General features: G+C 39.0%; 1 protein-coding gene across 1 annotated transcript in view; it reads right to left on the bottom strand.

The window, feature by feature from the left end:
• The window catches only part of KCNH5 (potassium voltage-gated channel subfamily H member 5), a 340,538-nt gene that overhangs the window by 297,758 nt on the left and 15,965 nt on the right, over nt 1-26,815 (bottom strand). The window contains exons 2-3 of the mRNA XM_066276207.1: nt 13,945-14,068; nt 1,851-1,957 (exon numbers count right to left, since the gene is read on the bottom strand). Coding sequence (XP_066132304.1) covers nt 1,851-1,957; nt 13,945-14,068 — 231 coding nt within the window. The remainder of the gene's footprint in view (nt 1-1,850; nt 1,958-13,944; nt 14,069-26,815) is intronic.

Raw genomic sequence — 26,815 nt, 5'->3', positions numbered from 1 at the left:
TGAAAATGAAAGGGGACGTTGGCATAAAAATCTATTACGAATTATTAATATGTGTTTGGACTTGGTCAAAAAGAAAAGCTAGAAAATGTCTACAGAACTGATCATTCAGGATGGATTGCTTTCTAAGTGACAAGCCAACAGACATGTGGGTATAACTTGAAAGAGAAATAACTCTCAGCAGTGGTGGGATTCAGCTGATTCGCACCTGTTCAGCAGAACCGATACCTAATTTTTTGTTGAGTTTGGCAAACCAGTTGTTAAAATGGTACTTGTAATCAGTCAGGGTTCTCTCTAAGGTGGATGCCTGGGCAGCCGCCCAATGTGAAAATCACGAATTTAACTCCCTTTCTCTTTTTTAATGTTCATCTGCACAACAGCATATTCTAAGCACCCATAGTAATGTTCATTCTGTCCATAGGTGGAAAATATTACAAGTGAGGATGCCAATCAGGAAGCAATATGGAAATATCTTAAATAACAGTTTTATTGCTTTTTGTCAGGTATTATTTAATATTTACTCATTAATATTTTAAAACTCTTTCTTATAACCTAATCTTGTTTTGTGTACCTCTTTTATTGCTCTTATTTAAGTATTAAATGCATGAAATAATAAACCACCTTTCGGTATATAGTTTCTTTATACTTAAAATGGGCATTAGGGCAGAGAACCAGTTGTTAAATTATTTGAATCCCACCACTGCCTCTCAGTCTTAATTCAAAAATAAAAGATAAGATGTTAAGACATTCTTTGGTAAAACCACTAAAGCCTAATGTTCTTATTACCAAGTACACTACTATGAAGCAATAACTATGTTGTTGCTATCCTTGTGATGATCTATGAATGAAAGAGAGAGAGAAGCATAAGTTCTATTTCAAATATTCCACAGAGAACAAACATTTCGGGTAAAATGGAGAGAATAAATTATGCTCCAGAAGATCCAGTAGGCGCTGGACATAGAACAAGTATATATTTCCTGTTGAAGTTAGAATATGTCCCATTAATTTCCATTAAAGGGAATAACTGGCTTTGCTATCATGTACCATTAACACTAACTAAATTAATGAATAAAGGGACTGCTTATTTTAAAAAAAAGAATAAACCATCAGTTTTTAAAAGCAACAAAAAGAAAGAAAAATGAGTAACTATTCACAGAAAATGAATTAGAAGAGGAATCATGGTTGATGAGTGTACTAGCTGGTTGTTTGTTTGGTTTCGTCCTCCAAACTCTGGTGGAGATTCCATATCATGAGGTTTTATGTGATTATATAATGGATAATTAACCACTCACAAATCTAAAGAACAGTGATCAATATAAATTTACCATATGTGAATGGCCTGTTATAAAAGTAATGACTACTTCCACTAGTTACACATAGAAGAGCCTGTGTCCAGAAAAAGGCTATATTAGTAAAGATTCACTTCAACTAGATGCCCTGTATTCACATGTCATCTACATATGTATAGAAAGGTAATCACAAATATGCAGTGATACCAATCACTTTTTTTCTTTAACTCTAAGAAGTGAATAATTTCTCTGTCATTTTTAGTTGCTGTCACATAAATAGAAAGTATTAATTATAAAACACTTTGCCACCTGACCCACATATACACCTAAAAAAATCATATTTCAAATACACATGCTTTTTATCCATTCTTCAACACACTGCTTTCCGTAGCCAGAATTATTTATTAATTTTTTAATCTCATGTTACGTGTATCCACTGACCCTGCCAAGAAAAGGAGACACAAAGTTTCATATTCTCTCTATATATTAAAGCTCAGCTATCACTTACCAAAACATAACATTAATAAAGAGTTGGCACATCTTATTGATAATTTAAATACCTACTGTTTTTCTTGTATAGAAGAACTTCAAAGCAGTTTGACTCGTAGTTGTCAAAAGTCTGCCTGACTTTCTCAATGGTCTTCTTGTCAGTCAGTTCCCCATACATAAAACTAGGGGAAAACACAATCCATTTCAGTTTTGTGTTGCTTTTCAAATGCAACATAAAAAGCACATAGTTGTCTTTGTTGGTTAAGTAATCAAATTTAGTTACAAAATATAATGTTGCTCCCACAAATGAACCAAATTATTTAAACCATGTTTTGATCATGATTGTTAAACTTCTTGCTAAAAGCTAGCTTTACAAGCTATTTTAAAGTTACAGATAGAGACCAATAAGCAGTCCCCCCTTTACACAGTTCACATAAGCACAGATTTCAATGATTATGGTGTAGTTACATAAAACCAGTTTTCCAACAGCACCACTCAAATTTCATTTACCACAAAGTATTCATTGTGAATAAGTGTATAAAGTTTAAACCTTTGCTGTTAGCTCCTCAGCCTACAAATTGCTAGTACATAACAGATAACAGATCAAGATCCGTGGCCTATCACCCCACTTCTTCAAAGCCTGTCCTCTTGGTCACTTTGCACCCATTACTCAATTCACATACAGTAGCAAAGCATGTAGCTGTGTTGCCTCCTTGTTTCTCAATGATAAATCTGCATAACATTTTACAAAAATGGAAAATCAAAAGCAAGAATTAGCCATCAAAGATAAAAATCCATCAATAAAATGAAAAAATCATAATGTTGAAAGTGAATTTGATTTGAACATAAATGAGATTAGAGAAGAAATAGATGAATGTGGGAACACTGACATTATTGCCATTGAGAAAGACTCTACATATGCAGCCAGAGGAACTTAGTGAAGGTGAAATTATCAACACAAATCAACAAAGTGATTGAGATAAAAGGATCAAGATTTTCCAGAGAAAGTGATGCAAATTTTAAACAACTTCACATTAAAGGAGCCCTAGGGGACAGTCTTCAATAGTGACCATGGAAGAATAAAAGAGTTAAAGTTCATTCAAACTTTGAAAGGAGTATGACTATTTGCAAAGAGATAGAAAAAATGCTCTCTTTATGTTGTACGTTATATTATAAGAAAGTAAGAAATGTTCTAATGACTCGTGATAGTTTTTTTACAAGGAATAAAACACTTTATTTCTCAATGTTTCTAATGCTCTGAATCATGGTATACTAAATATGAGTTTTATAATTACTTTCATTTCCCTGTAGTTATAACCAACAGTAAGAGAGGTCTCAATGTTTTGACATTGTTAAAGGTCACAGAACAATATTAATTTTTCTCCATTCAGTATTAAGATAATGTTGGTCAAATAAGTTTGTAAATATGATATATAGGTTTGCTCACTGATAGTTTGCATTGGGTGTGGGGGACAGGCTGTAAGCAAGCAGGGTAGTTATACCCTAAGGCTTAGTTTTAACACTAAGCCTTTCCCACCCTAAGTGACTTTGTATCAGAGACTTTCTTGCTTGTATATTGGAGTAAAGGTTTTAATTTCTAAACTATAAAATGGGGCAGACCGAGAGCTTGCTCTTGGTTCCTGAGATTAGCATTAGAAAGGAGAGCAGAGAAAGGCCATGTGGAGGAGAGGAGAAGCAGCCAAAATGGCCGAGTGCTGAAGGAGAAGCCAGTTTGTGCAGAGAGGAGGAGATGGGGAACAGAGGTGAATAAGGCTGGTGAGGTACAAACCTTTGATCCTAGGAAAACTCAAATAAGTCAGTGGCTTTGGGAGCCCTGAATGGAAAGGAGAGTGTTTTCCCACTGTATGTATTTCTTGCCCACCAGGTGCAAGCTAGGATTAAAGCTAATGGCCCACCGGTTCTTGGCTCCATTGTTTCATTACCGTCTGTCCAAATCAAATACAAACCTACACGGGCCAGGTGGCTGGGATGGTGGCTGTGGCTTCTGGCTTTACAGATAGTATAGTATTACATGGTTTCAGCTTGTATGGTCTTTTTTTATACTCCCATATACAATGAAACTTAAAGACTTCATAGTATATACATCATATAATGCATTGGCACTTTCATCATTTATAAGAATTTTTTAAGATATATACAAGTATGGCTAATAAAAGAAAAATTGAAAGAGACATACACTATTACTATGGCTAAAGGAACATATAAAGTATAAAGAATGAGCTTCTACATCCAACAAAATTTTCCTAATATTTAAAATTACTTATTTTTCTAAGAGAAATTCACCAAATGTCTGATAATCTATAAAACAGAATTCAGTAGACTATAAGCCTCTAAAACTATTTAAAATGCTTTCACAATCGTCAGTTGTTCATCTGGTTTTGGATACATAGTTACATAGCTAGTATACTAGCTAGTATACATATATCAATAATTGTCTAGATCATTTCTTTGACCAGAAAGAATCTGTGTCACTACTACCAGATACCTTGAATAAACTTTGAAGACTCAAATATGTCTTTAAAGTTGCTTTTGTTCCGGTTTTCAATGAGTTAACGTGAGCTAGAGGCAAAGTCAAATGTGGTGGGCCTTACACAACTTTAGGGGCCTACTTTAAGAAAAGAAATACAAAACTATAAATCAAAACTAGGCACAGAGGCTTGAAAGACATATACCCAAATGAGGGCCCCTGAAAGTTAAGATTCATTATCCTCCTGGAAAAACTGCCCCTGAGTTTATCAATCTAAGAGACTGACAACTTGAAAAACAGTTTGAAAGCAAGATCCATCAAAGACCAGCACAATTCAGTAGCAATGCCATATTGCTAGAAATTAGAGTAACTCAGGCCAATCTGACGGGAACACTAACCTAAGCAACTAGAATTCTAGGAACTAAGAGGTGAAAGGAAATAGATGAGGCGGCCCAAAGATTGCTCTAGCAGTCTGCATCCTGCATTTTCAACTACAGTATTTCTATATTTTGTATGAAAAATATTTTAAGTGTTTTATAATAATAAAATAAATGAGAATCTCAAAACCAAGTAACAAACACTGACTCCTTAATCTTGCAGTTAAACTAAGACATGACATTTCAGTGCCTGCCTGTAAGACAGCATTGAAAAAAATCACTGTTTCGATCAGAAGCCTGGATTGCAGCTCATGTGAGTTTTACAAAAATCTCTTGAAAGCATTATAATTAAATTAGATTATCTCAATTAAAAAGCACAACGTCCCACCCACCAAAAATAAAATATGTGTTTAATACTGTTAATAATATTCTTTACAGACAGGTGACATTTTTTGTCAAGCAGCATTTTTAAATGATAATGATAATTCATGGCATTTAAAATCTAAAAACTCTTTAATAAAAAGAAAACATTAAGGCCCTGGCCGGTTGGCTCAGTGGTAGAGCATCGGCCTGGCGTGCGGGGGACCCGGGTTCGATTCCTGACCAGGGCACATAGGAGAAGCGCCCATTTGCTTCTCCACCCCCCTCCTTCCTCTCTGTATCTCTCTTCCCCTCTCGCAGCCAGGGCTCCATTGGAGCAAAGATGGCCCGGGCGCTGGGGATGGCTCCTTGGCCTCTGCCCCAGGTGCTAGAGTGGCTCTGGTCGCGGCAGAGCGATGCCCCAGAGGGGCAGAGCATCGCCCCCTGGTGGGCATGCCGGGTGGATCCCGGTCGGGTGCATGAGGGAGTCTGTCTGACTGTCTCTCCCTGTTTCCAGCTTCAGAAAAATACAAAAAAAAAAAAGAAAGAAAACATTAAAAACAAAAGATATAAGGGTAATTTAGCTCATTGAGTGTTTGTGGTCTTAGGAAAGAAAAGAAAAACTATTTTACTCCCATTACTAAATATCAGGGTTCTATACAATATTCATAACTGGCCAACCACAACAACAACAAAAAAATGCAAAAGAAGTATCTATAATATAGCAAGCAACCAGAGGCCCTGGCTGTTTGCTCAGTGGCAGAGCATCAGCCTGACATATGAATGTTCGATTCCTGGTCGGGCACATAGTAGAAGCTCCCATCTGCTTCTCCAACCCTGTTCTTTCTCTCTCTCTCTCTTCCCTTCCTGAAGCCATGGCTCAGTTGGTTCAAGCAAGTTGGCCATGGGTGCTGAGGATGATTCTGTGGCCTCTGCCTCAGGCATTAAAAAAATGGCTCCAGTGCTGAGCAACAGAGCAACAGTCCCAGATGGGCAGAGCATCGCCTCCTGGTGGGCTAGCCAGGTGGATCACAATTGGGACACATGCGGGAGTCTGTCTTTCTGCCTCCCCTCCTCTCACTAAAATAAAAATAAATAAAATAAATGAAAATAACAAGCAACTATGATAATAACTGAAAATAAACTTTAATAGGATTGATAATTAAGTTACAACTTAAAAAAGAGATATTGTTTTGCCCTGCCCGGTTGGCTCAATGGTAGAGCGTCGGCCTGGCATGCAGGAGTCCCAGGTTCGATTCCCGGCCAGGGCACACAGGAGAAGCGCCCATCTGCTTCTCCACCCCTTCCCCTCTCCTTCCTCTCTGTCTCTCTCTTCCCCTCCTGCAGCCAAGGCTCCATCGGAGCAAAGTTGGCCCAGGCACTGAGGATGGCTCTGTGGCCTCTGCCTCAGGCGCTAGAATGGCTCTGGTTGCAACAGAGCCACACCCCAGTTGGGCAGAGCATCGCCCCCTGGTGGGCATGCCGGGTATATCCCAGTAGAGTGCATGCGGGAGTCTGTCTGACTGCCTCCCTGATTCTCACTTCAGAAAAATACAAAAGAAAAAAATAAATAAATAAAAAATGAAAATAAAAAATATTTTTTTTTGAAAATTGATGTAATAATACCATTTAAGAAGATACACAAGTTTGATTTAGCTAAATTTCTAGAGAAGATGAAAACAGTCAATTTTTCAAATAAACAGTGAAAATTCTATATTCTTCATTATTTTAGCCCTCCCAATGCTAAAATCTTTTATCCTAAGGATATAAAGGCATTTTAAGAAAAAAATCCCACACTATTATAATCTGAAAACTTTTTTTAAAAAATAGTCTTTTATTTCTTACATTGTTTCACTGATATTATAAATGACCTTCACAACTGCATTGCTTATTTTATTGGAAGGAAAGTTCAAAGCACAGAAGCAATCTATCTTTGCTCTAATACTGGGCAGTCATGATATAACAACCACTGCACTTGGAGGACTACAGTCCACAGGCGCGTGGGATAACTCTCTGACTCGTAGTGTCCTCAGCAGTGAAATAACGATAATGTTAATACTACTCAGAGGGTGAGGATTAAAAGGATAATGCATTAGGAAGTTGCAAATTGAAATGTGTGGTACAATGGTTGTGATAACTAGAAAGCGTATTATGGGCATGGTTTAAAAAAAAAAAAAAAAAAAAAAAAAAAAGGTCCTTCTAGCCCTGACCCCACTCCTTTGCTTCTCCACAATTCTAGGACAGGGGTCGGGCCACAATTGCTAATGGGCAGGGTCACTGAGTTTAAAAGAGAGATGCACATCATTCTGTGTGTCTTCTTTCTTTGCTAACCCGTGAGGTGGAAGCATAAATGCACCCAGGGCCTGCTTCTGGATTATCTGGCCACTTTTCTTGCCATGCAACTAAGCGCTGGTAGAGTATAAGGGAGAAATTTTCCTCGGGCCTGACCTAAGCCGTATCCGGCTTGCCTAAGCAGTTGGCATTATTATCTTTTGTGCATATTCTACCCCATGAAACATCTGGGGATAGGCGACTTAGGTTTAGAGCAGGATTTATTACTTATTCTTGGATCCCTTGATTTTTTTATCAAAATCTCACACACAGGCCTCATTATGATACCGCATAGTAAGGATGGCTATAATATCGATAGACTTGGAAGGGACAAAGGAACCTTAGAAAACTAAAAAACATGTGTAACTGAATAATGAGTTCTGCTTTCTACCTCAATCTGCTATTGGTCAATTTTCCTGAACTAAAACACTGCATTCAGCCACCACTAGAAAAGAATAATATTATCTTCAGACTATAGTTCACAGACTGGCAAATGCTTCATCACAGAAACCACACAGATTGGCTTTAATGCAGTTAGTCGGTAAATGTGGTTCTCAGGTCATAACCAGCCACAACAGTAAAATCATCATAACGTTAATGGGAGGATGGGCTGAGCTCTATAGTTCAAGGATCAAAAAGAAGCCTGAGAGGAAGAATGAAAGGAGAATTTGAAAACTAATAAGAACACAGCTTTTAAAATCTGAAAGAGGTAATTTTAGAATAAATCAAAGCATTACTTTATAAAGTAGATTGTAAGCAAAAGGTTTCACAACCCATTAATTTACATTAGCTTAAAAGGATTCAGATAGACTAATAAAGAGTAGACTCATGGCATGTAATTAAGAGAATCCAGAGATAGCCCTGGGCCTCTCTTACCTTTGGAGCATAAACATCACTGAGTCACCTCTGCTCTCTAACACTTTCCCTCAGTCTCACTATGTAAAGCAGAGCCCTCTGCCAAATAGAACCAGACTGACTGACATCCATCATGTGCAATGTACTCTTGTTGGCTGAGAGAATCCTGTGTTAATAGAACTACTTGTAAAACACATCCAATAAAGTGTCTCTTAATATCTGTTTCATTCTCTAATTATTAGTGGGCCCTTCCAAGAAAAAAAAAAAAAAAAGCTTTTGAAAGCATCTATTCCAATCCTCCCTACTTACATTAAACTCACCTGCATGACTGCTCTTCTCAACTCTTTATATGAAAGAAAAAAAAAAGTAGAGTGGGATTTCAAAGTTTCAGGTTAATAACAGGTTTAAATGCTGGTGTGGTTTCTATCTAACCTATGATAGTATGTCTTGAATGTCAAGGTTCCTTAGGGATCATGAGATAAGACCATATGATTTAAATGATATTCTCCCATAACTTATCATCTCCATCACATATACAGTATGTTTTGTGTTCTTCAATAAACAGACAAGCAATTCAAAGGTTTGGAATGAAAATGTTAGATAATAAAATGGGCTAGATTTGAAATCCTAGGAATCCTGGAGTGTCATAAGAATATGCTTTTTAATTTCAGTTAAAACAAGAATGAGGCAATATATTGAACACATCAGATTTATTAAAATAAAAATTTAGATACTACTATGAAGTACAGGGATATAGAAAAACTGGAACCCTCACTCATGGCTGGAGAGAGTGGAAACAGACAGCAGTTTGAGAGCAGTTAATGGATAAATTCTGTATATATTTTATTCCACAGCAAAGACAGACAACTTCTCACATGAGGCCACAAGAAGATGTATATTAGCATGTTTACATCCAGTTTTTCAAAATAGCAAAATGTCAGAGTTTGGAGTTTATGACTAATAAAATAGATAAATAAAATGAAGACTGTGAAGACACTGGAGCATTATACAACAGACATAATGAAACAGATTATTGTATAGCGATACAAAATACCTCAAAAACATAATGTTGAGTGAAAAAAGTAAAAAACTGTAAATCCTGCTGCATGTTATGAATTGTGTGGGTCTTTAAAACACAAAGCAACATCATTTAAAATTCACATATTTAATAAACAAATGGAAGATAAAATAGAAAGACATACAATAAACACACTATAATGAATAATATTAAAAGAGGACAGGGGATGTGATGTAGCAAAAAAGAAATAAAATAGAATTTTATTATCTTCCCAGAGAGAGTAAAGTGATAATATTGGGACAAACTGAAAAGTATGTTTAATTAGATTTTGTGCTCCTGGTCTAATGGAGAAAGTGTTGGAAAAGACAAGAAAGGAGGGAAAAAAAGGGAAAACAAAAGAAATCTTAGCCTCTTGATACAGTAGATTTTTAAATTGCTATTTTTTCATCTTTCCCATAAAACAATTCATATCTGAAAAATTAAAATAGAACATAGACTCTTCACCCAGTTGCTACTTTAATCCTGTTGACTTTAATCCATTTAATACAAGTTATATATAAAGGTGATTTTTCAGCGTATAGTGTCATATTTTTTCCACGCAAACTGATGCTCACTGATTTGTAGTTTCTGATTCTTATAGCAAGTCTTATTCCAAAACTTGTCATTATTAATAATGATAATCAATAAAATTCTTTGAATTATTTACAAGGCTATCCTCCGTGTCAAAATATTTATCTCTAGATTCACTTGGAATTCAGTGATTCTAAAACTCTGTAATAACTTTTAGCTATTAACACCACATTTCTAAATGTGGATATAATTTTCTTCTTACCTCTTTCTGTTTCTTTCTGCCTCATATTCAAAGGCTTTTATAGAAATACACAGAGAATAAAAGCTATATTTAAAGATATAAAAGCTATGATGCAGATAGTATTTATAAACTGGGTTTCTTGTTCGGTTGGTTAGTTGGTTGGTTGGTTGTTTGGTTGGTGTTTTCTTTCTTAATAATATGTTGTTAGCTTCTTCCAGTGTCATTATCCTTACAACATATGATTTAGAATGTTAGGGCTTTGCTATAATATTTTTTAACAAATATACTACTGGATATTTTTATTATGTTTAGATCTTGCTTCTTTAAAAAATGCTGCAGTAAAACCAAAATGGGTATAGTTTAATTTTTAAAAGGGATGAGGAAGTTTAAAATGGCAGTGCAGTAAAACAAACTTTGCCTCTACAAAAACCTGATAGGGCTCAAATATCGTTTCCACATACAGCAGATGCTAGTCTTCATTGCTCTGTGAGGACATTAAACTTACTGCAATTTTTAGATTACCTAAACACACTGGGCGTTTTGTGCAATCAAGTGATAATTGTTTATGAATATTATCATTTTGAAAATAGTCTCTAAAAATAGTGAAGAAGGGTTGGGGTGGAGACATCTTCCCATAGTGAAAAATGAAAAAGCATATCATAATTCAAAGCTCCCTGCTCTGTTGCCCACCTTAAATACCATAAACTTGGAATGAAATATAATAAATAAAAGCATGTTATATGGAGGCATGTGAGATCTAGGTTAGAGTTTATTGTGAAACAAGACAATCTAAGTTGACAGATGCCGACAGAAAACACTGAGCTGTGTCCTGTAGTGCATGCAAAAGTAAACAAGATGGAATCCTTACTTCCAGTGCATTTATAATCTGGCACTGGTGGTAGTAATTTGAAAAAAGTAACTCTTTTAGGGGACAGAATATACTAGTATAACATGCCAGCATTTTTTAAATGAATCTTCTGTAGGAAAACTTGCACCTGCCCCCCTCCCGAAAAATAAAACAGGCTGGGAAGGAGAGAGTGCAGATATACGAGAAGCAAGAAAAGATGGCAACAGGACTTCACAATAAATCTAGATATGACCATGAAAGCAATAGCAATAAAAAAAAAGGAAAAAAGAAAGCTAGTCAGTTAAAGGCCAGACCATGATGCCAATGATGAACTATTAGGAGTCAAAAGAGGGAAGTCACATCTCGTTGGGAGAATCTTAAATACCTTCAAATGAAAGATGGCAGGGGAAACAAGCATTGGCGTGATGGCGGAAAGTCCAAAGTCCAAGAGGAGGAAATTAGTATGGGAGCAGCTACATTTCCTAGAACTCTCTATAGAGCCAATTCCACAGGTAAGATCTACCATAAAACTAACCTTTTCCTAATCTGAACCCTCTTGAGACATAAGGGAGTAGAGACACTCAATACAAACCTTAACCTCACAGAATTTATAACGCACATCTTAATGACAGCACTAGCCCAAGAGCTAACATCTACCCAACAGATAAAAAGGTATCAAAGTCATCAGTGTTACCAAGGGGAGTTTCTCAGTTATGGGCCATAATAGTTTTCTCATCAATCTGTTCACCAATTTCGGACCTCAGAGTAAAGACACAATCTGAGAATGATTTAGAAGAGGAAAATGAAGATTGCTTGGGAAAGGATAAATAGAAGATGTTTAAACAGATTATTTCTCAAATATGGCTAAGCATCAGAACCACCTGAGCTGATAGTTAAAAGTATTCATTCCTGTCCCACCCCCAAACTACCTGGGGTGATTCTGGTTCAATAGGTTTGAGGTAAGGTATGAGATTCAATGCTTTGGGAAAATTCTGTAAGGAATTCCTATGTGTAGTCAGATTTAGCTTACAGTATAATATGATATTCCTGCCCTTCATGAAGATGCAGAATATACTATATATTTATATATGCATATAATGTTTCTCAGCATAAACAATTAGAAAAAATATAAACATTGTGTTTCCCTGAACAGTCCCTTAATAAAACTCCACCTTAGTTTTCTCCTCTGAAAACAAAATATTTGGAATAGAAAATTATTCCAATCCCTTGTAGTACTAAAATATAGTGACACAATTTTGGTGCTTAGTTATGTGGGATTCCTTTTTTTTTTTTTTTTTTTTTTAAGTGAGACAGGCAGGAAGGGAGAGAGGTGTGAAGCATCAACTTGTAGTTGCAGCACTTTAGTTGTTCAATGACTGCTTTCTCACATGTGCCTTGACCAGGGGCTCCAGCTGAGCCAATGACCTCTTACTCAAGCCAGCAACCTTTGGGCTCAAGCCAGCAACCATAGGGTCATGTCTATGATCTTATACTCAAGCCAGCGACCTTGTGTTTAAGCTGGTGAACCTACACGCAAGCCAGATAAGGCCACGCTCAAGCTGGAGACCCTAGGGTTTTAAACCTGGGTCCTCAGCATCCCAGGTCAATGCTCTATCCACTGCACCACCACCTAGTCAAGCAGTTAAATGAGATCTTTAAAAAATAGCTTAAGGAAGAAAACATCTCATCTGAACTTAATGAAATTATTGTAAAAAGTTTTCAGTTCTATATTGATTTCTTATACTGAATTTTTTCTTTTCCTTTTTATGATCATTTTTCTAATACTTTCTTTAAACTCACAGATATGGCATATTCTTAAAGAATTCTTATGAAAATAAATGCCAGAATCTGTTTTAAATAAGTCAAACAAAACAGTAATGGTACAAAGTGCCAACATTACAAGTATGTATGACTTCTACCAGGTATTAGAACTTTATTTTGATGTTCTTTAAATGTTCATGAACCATGTCCTATGTGGTTGGGCTGTTTCCTCCACTTTGTTCAAGACAGTTTTAGCAGCCATCAGTGCTTCCCTGAGGTAGGATGCTCCTTTGATCACTCAGCACCTAGGACAGTGCCCAGCTCACAGCAGATTAGCAAAATATGCATTCATAAACTCACCGATATGTAAAAATCCTTCCTTTTCAAAAGTTTTCACCAATGGGTCTTTTTTTAATTTTTTTTTTTTTTTACCAATGGCTCTTAAACTGTATATTTCTGCTGACAATTTAGTCTTCCTCAATATTTTAATGTAATTTTTACCTTATAGTTTTTATATGTGAGTAAATAGATTTTGCTACCAATTCTTCATGAAGGTTAAGGGTTCAGTCTTAGAAGACCCCTCAACACATACAACCCACACTTCAGATGCCACCAGTCACAAGCCCTGGTTGTTACCTGTACTTCTGAGGACAGGCTATAAATCAGAGGTTCCCACAAACTCTTCCTTGGATTTGATTAATTTGTTAGAACAGCAAAAAAAAAAAAGAGCTCAGAGAAACATTTTACCTATTAGATTATGGGTTTATTTTAAAAAGCTATAACTCAGGAATAGGCAGATGAAAGAGGGCAAGGTACCGGGAAAGGGTGAGAGGCACAGCCCCCTCCTAGCACCTCCACGTATTCACCAACCAGGGTCTCTCCTACCCTCGTCCTTCTGGGTTTGTATGGAGGCTTCATTACCTAGTCTCAACTGATTAAATCATTGGTCTTTCGCATTTGAGTCCATCTGAAGCCCCTCTCTCAGATAATGAAAGTTCCACTCCCTGTAATCATGTGGTTGTTTAATCCTAGCACCCAGCTCCCATCCTCAAGTTATCTAGGGCTTTCTTATAGTCACCTCATTAACATAACAAAAGACACCTTTATTTCTCTTCATTCCAACCCTTTTAGGAGCTCAGTGCCAGGATCCAGACTGAAGACCAAATGACCAAATATATATTTATTATATATATGTGTGTGTGTGTGTGTGTGTGTGTGTGTGTGTATCACTATGTCATTGTGAATCTAAGTCAGTTTAAGACTTTTAACCGCATTCAGCATTAAATTTCAGAACAAGCTCCTGAGCTGTTCTATTACCTACCTGCAAGTGCTGCTTTTCTGCATGACGTCAGCTCGATGATACCCAGAGAGTTTGCAAAAACCGTCATTACTATAAACCACAGGCCAATCTACAATCTGGGCATTTCCCAGTAAGAAACTCGATTCTGAAGAAGAAAGGAAAAAAAGGAAGTTTTTTAGCTTCATTTAACAGTGTATTTTTTTCAAGTAATCAAAAAAACAATTTCATAAAGATCAACAAATGCAATTATGATTTGCTATGGTTCAAATAATAAAACCTTTACTTAAATTGACATAATGAGTTTAGCATGATATCAAAGAAGATCTGCAGTAAGGACAAGATTGGCATACAAACTAAAAATTCTACTGAAGAGAAGCCAATTTATATAATACCAATTTCTGTTCAAGTATACTCTAAGCTATGAAAACAAAGTATGCTTAATATTAAATAGATATTAATGATTAATAATCACCCCTAAAATCAAGTTAATTTATTAAGATTAAGACTATAGTCAGTTCTCCACAAATTGAGAATATTGGAGTTGATAACAAAGGCAAACTTGGATGACCCCTCAAAAAATTTTATTACTATAATTTTGAATATGATGGAACAAATTTATTTGATCTTAAGAAGTCTCATTTAAAATAATATTGGAGTCCCTTTTTTAAAATAAAATTATTTGAAGATATTATTTTTAGTCACATGCTACACAAAATTTGGAAACTACCTTTAGTCTAAATAAAGGACCATCCCTAGCGTGCGGAGGACCCGGGTTCGATTCCCGGCCAGGGCACATAGGAGAAGCGCCCATTTGCTTCTCCACCCCTCCGCCGCGCCTTCCTCTCTGTCTCTCTCTTCCCCTCCCGCAGCCAAGGCTCCATTGGAGCAAAAGATGGCCCGGGCGCTGGGGATGGCTCTGTGGCCTCTGCCCCAGGTGCTAGAGTGGCTCTGGTCGCAATATGGCGACACCCAGGAGGGTCGCAACATGGCGACGCCCAGGATGGGCAGAGCATCGCCCCCTGGTGGGCAGAGCATCGCCCCCTGGTGGGCGTGCCGGGTGGATCCCGGTCGGGCGCATGCGGGAGTCTGTCTGACTGTCTCTCCCTGTTTCCAGCTTCAGAAAAATGAAAAAAAATAAAATAAAATAAAATAAATAAATAAATAAATAAATAAATAAAGGACCATCTTTTACATAAAGAAATGGTTTTGCCTTATGTATAAAATTCAATACAAAAACAATATCTTTTGCTATCAACCTTGATTAAATAAGTTTAGCAATATTTAGATAACATGATAAATATGTTAACATTAAAATGAATAATATTAAAATATAGAAATGAAAAGTTATTTGTAAATTAAATTTTAATAGAGTACAAATTTTAAAAGGAATACTACACTTCAAAATACTCCACAAAAAAATAATATTTGAACTCATATTCAGAGTAGTGTAGTAAAAAGATAAATTAACTTAGGAGTAGAAAACTTTAAAGTTTAAATTCTAACTCATATTTGATCTTCATAAAAATCACGATGCAATTCAACATTCACTAAGTAGCTGCTACTGCTACATAAAGGGCTCTACTCTGGGTCAGATGGATAAAAATCAGTAAAACATACCTTTTACTCTCAAAACACCTGACATATAAGAAAAACAATTACATAACAACCAATTACTATTTAGCAGAATAGATGCTAAATCAAAAAGCATAGGACAAAATATGGGGAATAAGCCTGTTTCAAGACACTAAAAACCAAACAAATGTAGGCAGAAACTGAAAAATACAAACCATTGAATAAAAAGAGATACATTTAATGAGATGGTCATTTAACTGTAATTCCACTGTGAGCACTTCCCAATTTATACAGTTCATGGGTGACAGAATTCAAGCAGAAAAGTGAAAGGTCACAATTTGGGGCTGTCAGAGCAGCTTAAAGTTAGGAGGGTAAATGTTTTGATATATAGAACCATAAACCTATATATGAATCTACCTCAAATCTTTATCTGTGACCTAAACTATGCATACACAGTATAAGACTACAAAGGAGCTCAAATCTAGAAACGACCAGCAGGCTACCAGGCAGACAGATGTTTCATACACACACTCCAAGGCTAGAAGACAAATTTCAGAGTTCAAGTTCTATCAAGTTAGAGAAGCTTGGTAAGTTCTTTAAGATTTCATTTAAGCCACAGAAGGCTATGAATTAGGAGTAAGAAATAAGTCCTAGGATAAAAGTCTATGATCTGCCCTGGCCGGTTGGCTCAGCAGTAGAGCATCCGCCTAGCATGCAGAGGACCCGGGTTTGATTCCCGGCCAGGGCACACAGGAGAAGCGCCCATTTGCTTCTCCACCCCTCCGCCGCGCTTTCCTCTCTGTCTCTCTCTTCCCCTCCCGCAGCCAAGGCTCCATTGGCGCAAAGATGGCCCGGGCGCTGGGGATGGCTCTGTGGCCTCTGCCTCAGGCGCTAGAGTGGCTCTGGTTGCAACATGGCGACGCCCAGGATGGGCAGAGCATCGCCCCCTGGAGGGCAGAGCCTCGCCCCTGGTGGGCGTGCCGGGTGGATCCCGGTCGGGCGCATGCGGGAGTCTGTCTGTCTCTCCCTGTTTCCAGCTTCAGAAAAGAAAAAAAGAAAAAAGTCTATGATCTGGCAGTAAGGTCAAAAACATAGAATATCTTCCCTGGCCAGTTGGCTCAGTGGATAGAACATAGATATATAAATGTCCCAGGTTCAATTCCCAGTCAGGGTACACAAGAGAAGTGACCATCTGCTTCTCTCCCGCTTTCTCTTCCCCTTTTCTGCCCCCTCCCTTCCCACATCCAGTGGCTCGACTCATTCAAGCATGGGTCCCAGGTGCTGAGGATGGCTCAGTTGGTCCAAGGGTTGGCTTCAGATGCTAAAAATAGCTCACTTGATTCGAGTATTGGCTCCAGACAGGGATTGCTGGGTGGATCCCAGTCAGAGTGCATTTGGGAGTCTGTCTCACTATCTCCCCTCCTCTCAAAACAAAACAAAACAAAAATACATAGAATTCCCTCCTCGTCCCCCTCTGTCTCTCTCTCTCTCTTTAACACACACACACACACACACACACACACACACACACACACACAGCTAAAATCATGATCAAGGTTACCCACCAGCAATTTAACTACCTGCTAAAATAAAATGTAAAATGTAACTCTCTTCAGAGAACAATAATAAAATCCAAAACCTCTACATTGTATCAACAAAATGTCTAGTAACAAATAAAAATGATGAGGCAGGCAAAAAAGAAAGAGAGAATTGTGAAAATACTCAAGGAAAAACAAGCAATAGAAAGAAGGGTTGATATTGGGAATATATAAAAAAAAATTCATTGAACAAGTTTAACAGATTAAACCCTTAAAAATTTAAGGACAATTAAAAAATATATCAAAGAAAGTTATTGCAAACTGAAGAAAAAAGAGAAACAAATTAAAAAGATGTCCTTTGGGATAGTATCAAGCAGTCTAAATTATATATAGTTGAGTCTGAGGGGGAAAATGACAAGAATAAGGCACAAATGTAGTTTGGATAAATGAAGACAAAAAATTTTCCAAATACCATAAAAAATAACGCATAGCTCAGTAAACCTCAAGCAAGATAAATATAAACAAAGCCACAGTACAAAAATAACAGTAAAACTGCTGAAAATAAATGCAAGAAAAAAAAAAAAAAAGCCTCACATAAATGGTTAACTGATTGTTTACAAAGATTCCAAGGCAGTATAAAGAGCTGGGTTTCTTCTAAGTCTTTTCAATGAACTGTGCCCAAACAACTGAATATCCACATCAGCAAAAACTGAACTACGACCCCTACTTCACACACACACACACACACACACACACACACACACGCACACACCACACACACACACACATACACACACACAATATTAATGGGTCATTGAACTAAATACAAAAATAAAAACTTAAAAGAAAACATAGGAGGAAATTTTACAACTTTGAGGGAGACAAAAATTTTTTAGATAAGACTCATATAGTAATCATCACAAAAGCAGGTGTGGATAAATACATTAGATATCATCAAAATTAAAATCAACTGCTCATTCCAAGACACTGTCAAAAAATAAAAATAAAAATAAAAATTCACTGATTAAGCAAAAATATTCACAATACAGATATCTGAGAAAGAATTCCTATCCAGAATATAGAAAAAATTCTTACAAAAGGACAAATGACCCAATTGACAAAATGGACAAATGACTTGAAGACATTTCACAAAAAAGATCTACAGTGGCCAATGAGATGCTCACCATCACCACACATCAGAAAATAACTAAAAGCACAATAATATGATGTATAATTGTTCAGCCACTAGAGTAGTTATAAAGACTAACAATACAGGCCCTGACCGGTTGGCTCAGTGGTAGAGCGTCGGCCTGGCGTGCAGGAGTCCCAGCCAGGGCACACAGGAGAAGCGCCCATCTGCTTCTCCACCCCTCCTCCTCTCCTTCCTCTCTGTCTCTCTCTTCCCCTCCTGCAGCCAAGGCTCCATTGGAGCAAAGTTGGCCCAGGCGCTGAGGATGGCTCCATGGCCTCTGCCTCAGGCACTAGAATGACTCTGGTTGCAACAGAGCAACGGCCCAGATGGGCAGAGCATCGCCCCCTGGTGGGCGTGCCGGGTGGATCCTGGTCGGGCACATATGGGAGTCTGACTGCCTCCCGTTACCAACTTCAGAAAAATACAAAAAAAAAAAAAAAAAAAAGAAGAAGAAGAACAATACAAAATGTTGCTGAAAATATGGAACAACTCAAATTCTTTATAAAATGGCATGATCACTTTGGAAAATGATTTCTTACGAAGTTAAGTATCAACTCTGACCCAGAAATTTCACTCCTAGGCATTTACTCAAGTGAAATGAAAACATGTGTTAACAAAAAGACTTGTAGAAAAATGTTCACATCAAATTTATTCATAGGAGCCAAAATTGAAAACAATGAAAAGGTCCATCAACAAGAGGATGGATTAAAACTTGTAGTATGTTCATATTCCTATTCAGAGGGACCGACAGAAAAGAGGCAAAAGGAACTTTCTAGGGAAGGTCTTTGTTCTCTATCTTTATAAAGGTCTAAGTTACACAAGTATATACATTTGTTAGAGCTTACTGAACGGTACACTTAAGATATGTGTATTTTTACCTCATATAAATTATACCCCAAATTTAAAAGAAAACAAAGAAGACAAAGGACCAGAGAATCAGAAGTTTTAGGAAAACAGTGGCATTTGAGCTAAGCCTTAACTATAAGAATGGTGGCACCACCCTTTCTTGATACATAGGGTGTTTAGAGTAGAAAATAAAATGAGCTTATTTCCACAAAAATGATCCCTAAAGAATTAATTTCTCTATAAATACATAATATTTTCTTGTGTGCATAGCATCAATTATAAGTATTTGTAACATGATCACTAAAAATTAACTTCTTTCTCATCTTAGCCCAGGCCGGATCCTGGTCGGTTTACCTTCTCTGATCCCTATACTCCCACTTCATGATTAGGTAACTGTGGAAGTCTATACAGCTAGCTACAGGGTCTCCCTGACTCAACTCACCCTGTTTCAATTTTCAGACTAATATTCACTTGGCCCCCTGAAGCCCTGCATCTATCATACTACTCTTCACTCAGATCAAGACTCTCAACCAGTTACCTTATCAAATCCTCTCCCAGGCTTACAAAGCCCTTTGAAATTCAGCCTTCCCCTCCCTACCTACACAAACATATTTCTCATTGCTCCTAAAATCCATATTATTGCAGTTAGTCCGGTTTCCTCATTATGTCCCCAAAATATACTCACTCACGAGGCCCACTATCCACCCCTTTGCCTATCAAAACTTCCAAGAACCAGCTCAACTTTACCTTCACTGTGGCACATTCACTGAGTACCACTCAGCCCACATTCCTCTCTTGGCTACCACCATTTTTTATCTTACCCTCCACAGAACAAACTTATCTTAAAAGTTATCTGTTCTCATTGGTTCCATCTCCTCAGTTCCTGTTCACTCAACTCACTCCTTTCTAGCTTCTGTCCTCCTCACTGCAAGACACCCACAATCACCAAGAACCTCTTCCCATCACCAAATCCAAAGGATGCTTTTCATTCATTCATCCCTCGGCGTGTGACTAACACCAAGCAGTACCGCCTGCCAGGTGGTTATGAAGAAGTCACAGGGACAATCCTTGAACTAGAAAAGGTGGGGATCATCCGGCCAGCACACAGTCCTTACAACTCCCCAGTATGGCCTGTGCGCAAAGCAGATGGAACCTGGAGAATGACAGTAGATTACAGGGAACTTAATAAAGTTGTTCCCCCTTTGCACGCTGCTGTTCCCTCGATAGCTAACATGATGGATCGGCTAAGCCATGAGTTGGGGACATACCACTTTGTGGCAGACTTGGCCAATGCTTTTTTCTCTATTGATATAGCCGCAGAGAGTCAAGACCAATTTGCCTTCAGTTGGGAAGGGAGACAATGGACCTTTACAGTGTTACCCCAGGGCTATTTGCATAGCCCCACCTTGTGCCATGGGCTGGTGGCTGCTGACCTGGCTAAATGGAAACAGCCAGAGGTAGTCCGCATGTACCATTATATTGATGATATTATGCTAACTAGTGATTCTCTTTCAGAATTGGAGCAAGCAGTCCCTACCCTGCTATCCCATTTGAAAGCATGTGGCTGGGCAGTTAACGAGAACAAATTACAAGGACCTGGGTTATCTGTTAAATTCTTGGGAGTTGTCTGGTCGGGTAAGACAAAAGTTATCCCTGACGCAGTTATAGATAAGATTCAAGCATACCCCGTGCCCACTACGGTAAAACAGTTACAGGAATTCTTAGGTTTGTTGGGGTATTGGCGAGCATTTATACCGCATTTGGCTCAGTTACTACGCCCCTTGTACAACCTTATTCGAAAGGGGGTTCGCTGAGATTGGACTGAGCAGGCGCAAGGTTCATTTGCAGCTGCTAAGAGAGCTGTCAAGGTGGCACAGGCCTTGAATGTGTTTGATCCTGCCAGGCCCTGTGAGCTGGATGTTCATGTAACCTCGGAGGGGTTTGGATGGGGCTTGTGGCAGCGGACAGAGCGCCTATGGCAACCTATTGGATTTTGGTCCCAATTGTGGAAAGGTGCTGAAGTTCGTTACTCATTAGTAGAGAAGCAGCTGGCAGCTGTGTATGCTGCCCTCCTGGCAACTGAGAGTATTACAACCACAACACCAGTTACAGTCAAAACAACATACCCTATAGCTGGATGGGTGAGAGATTGGGCAACTAAACCACGTAGTGGTATGGCCCAAATGTCTACCCTGACCAGAGGGCAGTCATACAGGCTCTGGACCGCCTGAGTGCTGCATACGGGCGACCGCTGGTCCTTGAAAGTGACAATGGTACCCACTTCACTGGTTCAATGGTGAGGCAATAGGCTCAAAAGCTGGGGGTGGACTGGAAGTACCATGTTCCCTACCACCCCCAGGCTGCTGGCATCATTGAGCGTTATAATGGACTCTTAAAGCAGGGACTGCGACAGGAGGGGGGCACCGGCTCTCTTACTGGATGGACGCGCCGCTTATGGACAGTACTTCGGATTTTGAATGAGCGACCTCGACGGGGAAGCCCAGCTCCAGTAGAGGCCCTCCTGCATCGGACAGCTGCCCCTATTCAGTTGCAGATACGCACTAAGGACATTCTACTCAAGCCAGGTTTCGGACAGCAGGGCAACGTGCTCTTGCCTGCTCCAACAGCCCTTCTTAAAGGACAACGGCTTCAATGGACTTGGCCCTGGACTGTACAGGCCCCCCATCTGAGATGGGTGGCCTTGTTGGCACCATGGGGAAAGGGGCTAGAGGTGGACCTCCAGTTAACTCCTTGGGCAACCAGCACCTGGCCACCTAAGGTAGAAGTGTATTATCCCTTGAGTGCTCAAGGGGACAGCATTTTGAAGGGCACCTTTGTAATTTCTTTATGGCCAATAATAAGTTCCCCTATTTTACTACACATAGAACCAGCAGATGCTGGTGTATTGGCCAATAAGGTTTGGTACGCCCGCTCAGGGCGGCCTCTGGTGCCAGCTACAGTGCTGTCTGCAGATAAAACTCTGGCCTGTATTCTGCCAGAGGGAAGAGATTTGCCTCTCTTGGTGCCACTGACAGCTCTCTCATTTCGCCCATAGTTTTTGATCTGTTAATTCTATTGCTGTAGTTGGTACTATTTCTGTTTATGCAATGTATCCCACTCCTTGCACAGTGACCATCATGGAAGATGCCTGTGGTTTAGATTGTAAAGCGAGCAAAAGGGGTGGAATGTTGGTCAAATAAGTTTGTAAACATGATATATATGTTTGCTCGCTTGTGACTTATAATGGGTGTGGGGGACAGGCTATAAGCAGGCCAGGCTGTTGTAGCCTGAGGTTTGGTTTTGGGACTAAGCTTTTCCCCACACCCTTGACTGATTGTATGATCTGGGTGGTGCACTCTCATGAGAAATCCAATTATGCCTTGGATAAGTGACTTTGTATTGGAGACTTCCTTGTTTGTATATTGGATTAAGGGATTTTGGTTTTCTACACTATAAAGTGGGACAGACCAGGAGCTCAGACACACAGTTCCTGCTATCACAATTGCAGGGGCTCCCCTGATCCCTTGCCCTTCATGGGAAGAGCTGGTTTTCTGCTTTTCCCTTGTCTTCTTTTGTGGTTTGCCTGTCTTGGTGAGACACCAATAAATAGGATGGCCCCCCATCCTCTGACTCCGCCATTTCTTTATCGCCTGCCTGAATCCAATGGGAACCTGCATGTGAATGGTCACGATGACGGCTCCTGGCCTTACAACTTGACAATTCAGAAGCTTGATAAACATGCCCTCCTTAAAACTTTCTCAATCATTAGCTTTCATAGAACATTCCCTTATTTCTTTGAACACTTCTCCATTTCCATTACAGCCTCGATATTCTTTATCCAGTGAGTATATATAGAGGTCCACCACATCAGCTCCTCCGTATACTTTCACCTGTCTTCATAGGCTTAGTAACTCAACATTTGATATCACCAAGCCAGACCTCAATAAATTCTAGATCTTGACAGCCAAGCTGACCTCTCCTTTTAGATAATCATAAAGGTACCTGTAAAGCCAGTAGCCAGGGCCAGGGCCACCATCAGAGCAGCCCAGCCCATGCAGGTTCGCATTGGATTCGGACAGTCGGTAAAGAAACAACGGAGCCAAGAACTGGTGGGCCATAGTCTTTAATTCTAGCTTGCAACAGACGGGCAAGTAAAAACACACACTGGGCTCCAAAACCCACTCACATTCAGTGCTCACAAAGCCACTGACTTATCCTAGTTTCCTAGAATCAAAGGTTTCTAGCTCACCAGACTTATTCACCTCTGTTCCCCATCTCCTTCCTTCTCCAGCGTCAAACTGCACAAACTGGCCCCTCACTCAATACTCCGCCATCTTGGCTGCTTCTCCTGGCCTCCTCCACGTGGCCTCTCTCTGCTCTCTCTGCTCTCTCATGCTAATCATCCCAGGAACCAAGAGCACAAGCTCCCGCTCCGTCCCCATTTTATAGTGTAGAAATCCAAACCCTTAATCCAATATACAAAATAGGAAAGTCTCTAATACAGTCACCCTCTGAGGCATGATAGGATTGTACCACCCCACATCAAAAATGGGTGGGAAAGGCTTAATCCCAAAACCAAGCCCCAGGCTACAAGGATTCTCAACACACATTAATATCACCTGGGCAACGGCCTCTTTAACAAAGTGAGCATAATACATTTTATCTGTCCAACAGTACCTCAGCATAACATTTCCACAACTTTCATTACCTTAAATCGGAGGCTTTCCCTGTGTTTCTTAGCTTAGAGAATGGGATAATTATTCATTTAATTACATAATATTTCTAATAAATCTTCAACATCCTTCTCATTACCCCTACAACTAATCCATTACCCAATCTTATTACTTTTATCTCTTAAAACTCTTTTCAAATATTTCCATTTCTCCAAATCCTCACCATCATCTTTTAAACCCAAGCTCCCATCATCTCTTCCCTGGACAATTCCAACAGCTATCTATATGGTTTTATTCCAACCCTCTCTGTGATTCCGTCAATGGATTGTCCTTACTGAAGCTAAACTGGTCTTTTCAAAATTCAAATTGGATCATATCCCCTCCCTGCTTTCACACTCATCAAGAGCTTATCACGGCTCTCAGAATGCCCTAATCTTTTCCATAACCTATAATAACCTCCAACTATGTCAAACCTCAGCTCTCAACATTTTGTCCCTTGCCCTGAGTAAGATAATAACCACATTAATTTTTCTTATATTCTTTAATAAGTGGCATGTTCTCTCTCACAGTAGAACCTTTTAACTTACCTTTTTAGCTGGCTAAACACCATTCCTTTCCCTCCCTGTCTGGCTGACAATTACATTTATTTAGCTCTTAATTCAGTTGTTACATGCTCAGTAAATCTTTTTCTGACCTTCTGACCAGGTCACCTCCAATAACTTTAGACTTGATGTGGTTAGGGTTCCATGAGGTCAAGAAGATGGAATCCTTTATGAATATGATTAGTGCCTTTATAAGAGTCACAAAACAGCTTGTTTCTTCTGCTCTGATCTCCATCATATGAGGATACCATGAGAAGTCAGTATTCTGCAATGATGCAGAGGGTTCTCACCAGAAGGCTGACCACACTGGCACCCTGATCTCAGACTTCCAGCCTCCAGAATTGTGAGAGAGAAATTTCTGTTGTTTAAAAGCCACCCAATTTATGGTCTTTTGTTAGAGCGGCCCAAATACACTAAGACAGTTATCACTGAATCTTCATGAAACTAGTTCTGATTTGTCCTTAGAGCTCTTAGCACATTAAAAGCCATGGGAAACAGAACTTTCCTTGAGGTCCAGACTGTTCCAGTCCTTGAAGATATTTACAAACATTTCACATCCAAATGTTTCTAATATACATGTTCCTGCAGGAGAGCCAAAGAATTGGGTCATTATCCCTACCAGGTGGTCATGACCCAGTACATTTTAGAACGGGTCGGGAACCTATGGCTCACGAGCCAGATGTGGCTCTTTTGATGGATGCATCTGGCTCGCAGACAAATCTAATAAAAAAATATTAACATTAAAAATATAAAACATTCTCATGTATTATAATCCATTCATTTCCTACTGCTCATGTTCATGGTTGCGGGTGGCTGGAGCCGATCATAGCTGTCCTCCGGGACAACACCAAATTTTTATTGGATAATGCATAATGTACACAGGTTGTTGTATGGCTCTCACGGAATTACATTTTAAAATATGTGGCGTTCATGGCTCTCTCAGCCAAAAAGTTTCCCGACCCCTGTTTTAGCTATAATGCCACAGGTAAGCAGATTCCTGAATAAAGATCTACAAGAGGCTGAGTCTTGAAAACATCTCATTATAATCTTTCAAGACCACGAAGTACCATATTTCACCATGTATAGGACACTCCCATGTATAAGATGTACCTTAATTTGGAAGCCTAAAATTTGAGGAAAAAAAAAAAAAAGACAAGAACGAAAAAGCGGAAATGCAAGTAAAAAATCTACAACCACTGTATAAGATGCACCCAGTTTTTAGACCCCAAATTTTTTGGAAAAGTGTACGTCTTATCCATGGGGAAATACGGTATACTGTACTTTCAGAGACAGACATGAAATACAACAAGTACTTTTCCCTCAAGGATTAGTAGGTTGAAAACTGAATCACAGGTTCCTAGTTCAAAATGACCCACTAAAATTGTGTTTCCCAATTTTGACTGCACGTTCAATTGGGGTGGAGGTTGAAGAGGACTGGAGGGGCTGCCGGAGTTACTTATTACAGGCCCCGCCCCTCAATGATTGTCTTAACTGGCCTGGAGTGAGAGCCAGGCATTGGTATTTATCTTTAAATCTTCTCAGGTGGTTCTTACAGAGTGGAGAAGCACTAATTTACTACTGCTATAATTCCTAAATTGTGGCAGCTTAAAAAAAATACAGATTGCTAAATTCTAATGCAGACAGACCGAACAGACACCCTCAGGGTAGACCACAAAAATGCAACCACAAAGGAAAGTCTCACTCATGCTCAGCCAGGTTTGGAAAACTTGAATCTAGTGCCTTGCTACTCAAAGTGTGGACCAGTATCGCTGGGGAGTTTATTAGCAATGCAGAAGCCGGGACCCGCCCCAGACCTAATGAATCTGAACCTGCATTTTAACAGGACTTTCAGATGATCCCCAAGTCCTTGAATACACCCATCTTGTGCATCCTCCCCTTCCCATTTATAGATGGAAAAACAGGCTAGGCAACTGAAGGGACTCAGAGATAGGAAAAGGATGTCTGGTTGAAGGAAAAAGAGAACCAGGCCTCATTGTCTAAGACTTTCTATTCGATCACATTATATTTCAGAACTGCTATCTAAGCTATTGTTTCGCTATAACCTAGAGGTAGCATGTCTTTTTTACAGTGCTATTTTTTTCAGACAATAGGTAAATAACTGCATTCAACACAATACCCCTGCATATTAATCCCATTCCTAAAGGAGATCCTGTGCAAACCCTGAGGCCAATAATCTTGGCTGACAGAAATTTCTAGAAGAAAGTTTATGTTCAGTCAATGAAAAAAACATATAGAAGTATGTGAAAAGTTTCTTCCCTTTCTATAGCAATTACAAATTGCTACAGAAAAAAAAAAATGTTTTCCTCTGAACTGCTACAACACTACCTATCTCTGACATGACTGGAAAGTGGGTTTTTGTCTTGTATTTATGAGAACTGTGTATTCTAATCCAGAAATCTCATGGACATTAACAATCATGGAGGAGGTTAAGGCTCCCACTCCCCCTCC

The sequence above is a fragment of the Saccopteryx bilineata genome, chromosome 4 (assembly GCF_036850765.1).
Source record: "Saccopteryx bilineata isolate mSacBil1 chromosome 4, mSacBil1_pri_phased_curated, whole genome shotgun sequence".
NCBI lineage: Eukaryota > Metazoa > Chordata > Mammalia > Chiroptera > Emballonuridae > Saccopteryx > Saccopteryx bilineata.
Note: the sequence above shows the minus strand (reverse complement) of the source record. Positions and strands in the feature narration are given on the sequence as shown.